Source organism: Brienomyrus brachyistius, chromosome 2, assembly GCF_023856365.1.
Source record: "Brienomyrus brachyistius isolate T26 chromosome 2, BBRACH_0.4, whole genome shotgun sequence".
Taxonomy (NCBI): Eukaryota; Metazoa; Chordata; class Actinopteri; order Osteoglossiformes; family Mormyridae; genus Brienomyrus; species Brienomyrus brachyistius.
The window spans coordinates 23,815,085-23,823,085 of NC_064534.1; the positions used below are offsets into that span (position 1 = coordinate 23,815,085).

The following is an 8,001-nucleotide window of genomic DNA, read 5'->3' on the forward strand; positions in this document are numbered from 1 at the left end:
TTTTTTTAATTTTAAGCTCCTCCCCACTGTGACGACAGAAACTGTCCCTCCCATTTCTGCAGCCTGGCACTGCATGCTGAGCTGCTTCAAGAGGCAGATACTCCAGTGCACTGGAACAAGCTCCAGCAGTGCCAACAGGACCCAAAGCTGGAGTCCTGTGAAGCCTGGTCCCCGCCAGTGCACATGGTTTCACACATGGGGGGTCGAGTGCACATGGGGGGGGGTCGAGTGTCTCACACTCATGCCTTCTCCTTGATGGTATCAGACCTGGGTTTGCTTTCCTGATACAGAGTGATGAGGGACAACATCTGGGTTAGGATGCTATGATTATGCGGGTTGCTGGTTTAAATCCTGGGGTCAACAGGGTGATTTTACTGTTGGGGGCTTCTGCAAGGCCTTTAAACCATGCCTGAGGATGGCTGACCCTGCTTTGGATAAAGGCATCTGCTAAATAATGTAAAAACCACTTTTCTTTACCACTAAGCAAATGGACCAAAACTATTTTAATTAAAATTCCCTTTTAAGGCATAAGTATTAAGCTACAGGTAACAGACCTAAGCAACAGCCATCATTCGGTAAAAGTCCTTTTAGTACATTTACATAATCCAGCAAAGGAATACGGCTGATGCTTTAACTTCAGATATAGTTTTCTATTTTGTGTTAATTTATCCATTTTCATCCAAAGTTGATTATGCAGTACAAGGTGGCAGTCAGCCAGGTGTCTGTCCCACAATGCATTGTGCACAAGGCAGGTAACACCCTGAATGAATGCAGGACACAGACACACAATGGCCAATTTACTGGCACAAATTCACCACGAGTGCATGTCCTCGTATTGTGGGAGGAAACCTGAGATCTCAGGGGAGACAAATGTAACCTCCACAAAGACAGGAGTTGTGGTTGGGAATAGAGGAGGTGTGAGGTCAGGACGGCACACTTCCCATTCAGCTACCACATCAAAAATGTAACAGCAATGTCTGAACATGTCACTTATTTAGTCATGTTTCACCAACAGTAACATTATATACAACAGTGGAACCAAAACACCATGATAAGTAACACTGCCCCTTCATTCCCCCATAAGACAATGAGTTTGCTATTAATAAGATCAAAGAATGAGGCATTTGCCTATCCTGCCTATCCGGAGCCTATCCTGGAAGCAATGGGCACGAGGCAGGAAACAACCCAGGATAGGGGGCCAGCCCATCGCAGGGCACATACCAATTCCTTTAGATCTTTTATTCACTTAACACCATCATAAAGACGATTTATTCTTTCATAATAAATGAACGGTAAATATGGTTTCGCCATCGCCAGACCTGTTGCTACATTTAAGTGACGAACCAATCTTCCAATAGATACACAGCTCACACCTAAATCTCAGGCAGTTACAATGAATGTGCGCTCATCTTATCTTCCTTGCTGGACTAAGATTAAATTGTCCAATTGCACTTGGTCTGTCGCCATTCACAGCTGCCCCAAATAGCAGCTCATCTATATTTTGTTGACTCTACAGAGTTTAAGTGCAAGAAAAACACTAGTGCTGCCATTGTGAACTTGTACCTCCGTTGTCATTATCAGAACAAATACTACTCAGTTCACCATATAATTACAAACAGATACACAACTACATGAAAATTTTAGAGACCGCAAAATAACTAATCTAATAACTAGAAAATGTATCTCTTTAGACAGCTATATTTGCATAGAGGACTGAATGGACATGTACCCTATATATACCACATCAGGGATACCTTCATAAAGTTCGCTTGCACCTCTCAGAACATCCATAATTCATTAGACTTCGGCTCAACAAGGACTCACAAGCATCATAATGCCAGGCTTTGCAGGGCTGTCGGATTGGCCGCATGTCTTTCAGGTGGTGAACCTTTCCAAATTTATACACAGAACCTGATGATCTTCAGATACTCAGCGGTTCTTGACACCCAAACCACTGCACTTGGATCCTACTATCACACACTATTCAGAGCCACTTACATTTGTTCTTGCCTTTTATCCCTCTAATGCACTATTAATCTCTTAATTGTCTGAAGCCTTAAAAATCCTTCTTTAACCCGCTTCCATCATCTACAAACAGCGAAGTGTATTTAACAAGTGAAATAAATTATAGTAAACACACAGCATATAGACACCTGGCCTAAAGGAATTTTTATGACATCCCATTCGAAATACACAGGCATCAATATGAAGATGGTCCCCCCTTTGCAGCTATAACAACTGCCACTCTTCTGGGAAGGCTTTCCACAAGATTTTGGAGTGTGTGGCATTTTTTCCCATTCACCCAAAAGAGCATTTGTGAGGTCAGGTGCTGATGTTGAATGTTGAGGCCTGATTCACAATCTCCATCCCAAAGGTGTTTGATGGGGTGGAGTTCAGAGCTGTGTGTGGGCTGGTCAAGTTCTTCCACACCAAACTCTTTAAGTACCTTGCTTTGTGCACTGGGGCACAATCATGCTGGAACAGACAGGGGTCTTCCCCAAAATGTTCCCACAAAGTTGGAAGCATAGAATTGTCCAAAATGTCTTGGTATGCTGAAGCATTAAGAGTTCCCTTAACTGGAACTAAGGGGCCAAGCCCAACTCCTGAAAAACAACCCCACACCATAATCCCTCCTCCACCAAACTTTACAGTTGGCACAATGCAGTCAGGCAGGTAATGTTCTCTGGCATCTGCCAAACCCAGACTCGTCCATCAGACTGCCAGACAGAGAAGCGTGATTCATCACTCCACAGAACGTTTCCACTGCTTCAGAGTGCAGTGGCAGCATAGTTGGTTAATGCCAGAGGAAGTTTGGAACTCTACAGTTACTGAGTCAACAGAGCGCTGGCGACTTCTACACGCTACGCACCTCAGCACTCGGTGACCCCGCGCTGCTATTCTACATGGTCTGTCACTTCGTACCTCAGTTTCTGTTGTTCATCATTCCACTTTGCAATAATACCGCTTGCAGTTGACTGTGGGATATATAGCAGGGAAGAAATTCCATAAACTGATTTATTGCAAAGGTGGCATCCTATGACAGTGCTGCACTTGAATTCACTGAGCTCTTCAGAACAACCCATTCTTTCACAAATGTTTGTAAACCTGTGTTGATAGGTGCTTGATTTTATACACTTGTGGCAATGGGCCTGCATGAAAAACCTGAATTCAGTGAGTAAGAGGCGTGTTACAGTACCTTTATCCATATAATGTAGCTTTCATCTGGATTCAAGTAGTCTATTCCATTGAAAGTTCAGACATCCCTATTGTTCTGAACACTCAGTAGATACGTGGGCTCCTGATATAATTAAGATGTAATGAGCAATTTGTTACCTTCTCCAGTCCAGGGAGCTGTTCTACAGAGACAAACCACATCGTGTCTTCATCTGCTTACATTGGATCATCAAGTGATACCCACTTCAGAATTCAGTTTTTTACTATAATCACATTCATTTCTACTTTTTTTCCCCAAGTTCTGAGATGCTCAAGTAATGCATAATGGCCATGTGCACATAATTGTCTGATTATTAAAATGAATAGCATTTGTGTGCTTGTAATGCATAAAGATAGGATAATACTAGGGGTGACAATTGTGCAAATCCAGAGTGTGGTTCAGAACTTGATTTTTGAGACACCGTTTGGTTCATACCTAGTTTTATTTTTTTTGTGGGGGGGGTGAATTTAAAAAAATGGCCTAAAAAAATTTGGAGTTTTACTAATCACGAACAATTTGGAACACAAAAGGAGTCTGAGTAATGAAAGGAGTAATGAAACTTGCCTAGCTTTTACCATAGGCGTGATTGCTCGATCATGATTGGACCAAAATATAGTGAAATTGGGAGACAATAGGTGTAATGAGTGAAATTTACAAAATATACAGCTTCCCATAACTTTAAATACAACAATAATATTGTGATTTACATGTGTTATCATGTTACTTGTGAAATGAATTTGTAACAATGAAAGCCAAACAAGCTACACTAGCAGTGGTGGCAGCCGGTTTGGGGGGGGGGGGGGGGGGGGGGGTATCGCAGTTTCCTCTTCCGGAACCACAACATGAGAGCATGATTGTTTGTATTGTGGTTTTGGTCTCGGTTTCAGAACCATTACACCATTAGTTAACACAAACTAAACCTTACACAAGAAGAACTATGTCTTTGTTGAGCCAACCATTTCTTTACTGAGTTTGACCAATGGGGAAATTATTAGTCAACTATCATAAATTGCTTGCTAATGTAAAAGATTACAGCTGGCAGATCTCAATAACATCACTCACTCCAAACAATATTCACTCCAAAGCAGGGCCAAACAAAATCCCCCAGTTTGAGGAAATTAAAGTAAATTTCTCATTGACTGCTTTTTCTAGGGCTTTTTTGCTTAAAATATTCCAGATATGCTGGAATATTCCCTTTGAAAATAATGCAACAAGAACATTAGTTGAATCAGTTGGGGCATGATTTGCAGAATGAGTCATAATTAATAAAAATACCTCTCCCACAACCTCTGTCATAAAATGCCCATCTGTCATGAGATCTAAAGCAGAAGCAGTCAGTACTCTTGTGTGGGCAAAGCTTCATGCCAGGTTCATTATGGAAAAAGTTTGGCAAGGTGGATTATTTAACTACACGTCACATTTAAATGAGCAGCTGATACATTTCAGTATAAGGTTAAATATATCTGCCACAGTCACTCAAAATTAAGAGCAAAGTAACTTACAGCAGCTATCTGTTAAGATACATTGATTCGGAATCATGGAAAATTAAAAGGACAAATATACTTATGATGGACTGTAGCAAGAAAAAGGAAATCAATAAGCGATACTTAACACAGAGTCGTTGACAAAAAGAGGATGATAATTAGATTTGGATTTTCGTCATATATGATTTACTGATAGTGCAGTAAATAAGTTAGACTTTTTGAGCTAAGAGAATAAACTGATAACACTGAAAGAGGTGGCTTTGCTGTGAGGGATTGCTTAACAGAACACTTTCCTGTTCAGCATCTATTTATAAAAGGTCATTGGATAATAGGTACAATGGCATCAAGGACAGAATTAAGGCTGCAAAATGTCCTGCAGCCGGGCAGATTTCCCCTGCTCTGATTCTGTAGTGATATCGCCGCCATTTTCATAAATGTCTCTCTTGTAAACCTTCATTAAAAGGGTGGTTGAGATGATATCATTTTACCCCATATATGAATACTGCCAGCCAGTCAACACTCAATTATGCTTTTATTTACCCTTTATTAATTTAAAAAGATAGGGGTTCTGAAAATAAAAATGCAGCTTAAGTACTCATTAGCCACTCTGAAATATACAAAGAAGGACTTTGTCAATTTGCATAGAAACTCCAGATTTTACTGATAACACTGGAGCAGATCTAGAGGAATTTCAAAAATCATTCTGGCTCTTGCCTTCAGCCACACCCGTGTTCCTCTGGTCTGCACATGTCAGCAGAACTTGCACAGTGTATTGACAAGCTTGCAAACCCCTGCCTGTTCACCAAAGCCTGCAATTGTCAGTATGTTTATAGAAAGATTAAGGCTGCGCCAAAAAAAAGCAAAATATCACAGAGCCCTAGATAATCTAAACTGCCAGGGAGAGGATGTCAGCTTTCTCAAAAGTCACAGAGATCAAGGACTGGATAATAATACCACTGAAAACAAGTCTGCATGTTGTGACAGGCAGAAAAGCATAAAGAGATTAATATCTGAACACAATCTCTGAATTATTAGGCTGAATATTATTATTGCTGTACAAGAAAAACAGAAAGTGAACTTGGTAGCTTTACCCCATTTATTACTTGTTGAGAAAGATCTACAAGCCATTACTGTCCCTTAATCTTTCATATTTATTAATTATAGCAAGAAAAAGATATTTTGTATCACATGTTAAAAAAAAAAATGTTAAACCGGTAAATGACAGCAGACAAAGGTGTGAAAGAGGGGTGAGGACTGTCCCCAGCTACAGAGAGCATGATGCAGAGGGACACCTCAGATGGGATTCCAGTGCACTGCAGCACAGACTGCAGTACTTCAGCATTATAATTTATTTGGTTGTGTGAATAAATGACGTTGTATGTTCAGCTGTATGACCAGCAGGAAGCCAAGCAATCAGTTACCAAGGGCCAACATGATGTCTGCCAATTCAAATTTGACTCAGCTGTAATACCGCTTCTTAAAGATCAATATCCAGTACAAATGTTAGAAATGGGTAAAATTTCAAAGCTGTTCTGGAGCAAAAACAAAAAGAAACTAAATATAAAAACAGCTTAATGGCTACTGCAAGGAAATTTCTGACTATAGCCAGAAAAAATGTAACGTATATTATGTAAAATATGCCACCACCCTTAGTCAACAAGGGCTCTCGCAATGATACTGTTAGTAATATTTGTGAAACAATGAAAACCTGCCGTGTCAAACCTACTCACAGGACTCTTGAACCAGTTGTTTCATAAGGTTAGTATCTGGTAACCTTATCTGTGGTCGAGCTTCACGTCGAATTGTAATACACAGTGGATGCTGACATATTGACGGATTTCAACTCATGTGAACTCTGATTAATAACAAACTGTAACGGAGCCGTATCTTCATAAAATTCAGTTCAGCGTTTTCTTTGCAGCCTGCAAAGCAGGGATGGGCATGCAGATCGCTCCAGTCCCAAAGCAAAATCAGCACTACGAGCAGCCGTCATACTGACCATTGCAGGGTGACGTTTCTCCTGCAGGAGATGCATGTCCCGCGGCTCCCCTGGCGATCTAACCGCTGCAAACGCATGTACTTGTTTTCCGAAATCATATTTGCCGAAATCTAAGACGTACTTTCAGCATATACTTCGGATAATTAAATCCATGCGGAAAACAACTATCCGAACACAAAAAACAACGATCCTTTGATGTGTATCAGTTATGTCTGATCACATAATTAACGTTCCTGGAAAGTTAATTCAAATAAGCAGCTTTATATTAGTTTCAAGGAGAGAATCAGGAAAGTCTGTGAAGGTGCTCGGTACCCATTTACCAGTTGGTTGATGATCGGGGGTTGAGAATGTCTTCCTTAGCCGTAAGCAGGGAAAGACTGTAGGTATCCAAGTTAATCGGATTCATGTCGACGCTGTAGTTCAAAACTTTTGCTGTTTAGTCTATTCACTTGAATTTCAGTTAAGAAAATCGGCAGAGCTGTCGACACACAAACCACGCAGTTACAGGAAAACAACAGACATACTATCCTCTATAAAGCGTTGAATAATGTTTGCGCATTTAAAGCTATGACAGCCCCCTGGAGAGTACTCCAGCAACGCTGTATACCACGACGAAGTGTGCCGTATGCTTTTGCAAAGGAGGAGAAGTTAGGCACGAAAATCAGTAACCAAAAGCCCCACCTCCTGCAGGAAAAAAAGCGCAGTTAAACAAATTCATCTGGACTTCAGACACGTAGTGCATGGTGTGCATGCAGCGACAAAGCCCCATCGCTACAAACTCTGCAAGAAGAAAGTTTTAGGAGAGCAACGCTGAAAAGCTGAAAGTCCTGTATGATCACACAATAAACGAAGCTTCTGAATTAAACTTGATTTTAAGGCTCCCTCCAAGTGATGGATCTCAGCCCGCTTTTATTTTGATGCTCACGTTTCAGAAGAGGGGCGTTTACTGTCGCACTTTCTCCGTTTTTCTGACAGGCGAGTGTTTTTGGAAGGAGCACGCAGGTAGTATGAGTAGCGTCTTATTTCTTCGCGAAAATTGCATACTGGTTCAACTAAAAAATAACAAAAATGATAGTCCAGAAGTTGCAAGAGTCAGCCATTGAGAGATAAAAACCGTTTTAAAGCAGAATAAAATGCTTGGATTGGGTAAAGACAAAAGGATGATGGCTTTAAGTTAAAGGCGTAATAATTCTGTTTATAAAAAATAAATGAGACAGATATGGAAAGAATGAGCATGAAGACTACTTGAAATAGTGACTGCCTTATTCTAGGAATTTCTGAGTACAGAAAGAATTAATAGAAGC

General features: G+C 40.6%; 1 protein-coding gene across 1 annotated transcript in view; it reads right to left on the reverse strand.

Annotated features, from left to right (window-relative positions):
* Window positions 1-7,544, reverse strand: part of si:dkey-40c11.2 (drebrin) — a 38,762-nt gene extending 31,218 nt beyond the window's left edge. The window contains exon 1 of the mRNA XM_049003390.1: window positions 7,018-7,544. Coding sequence (XP_048859347.1) covers window positions 7,018-7,103 — 86 coding nt within the window. The 5' untranslated portion in view covers window positions 7,104-7,544. The remainder of the gene's footprint in view (window positions 1-7,017) is intronic.
* Between the last annotated feature and the right edge of the window lie 457 nt (window positions 7,545-8,001).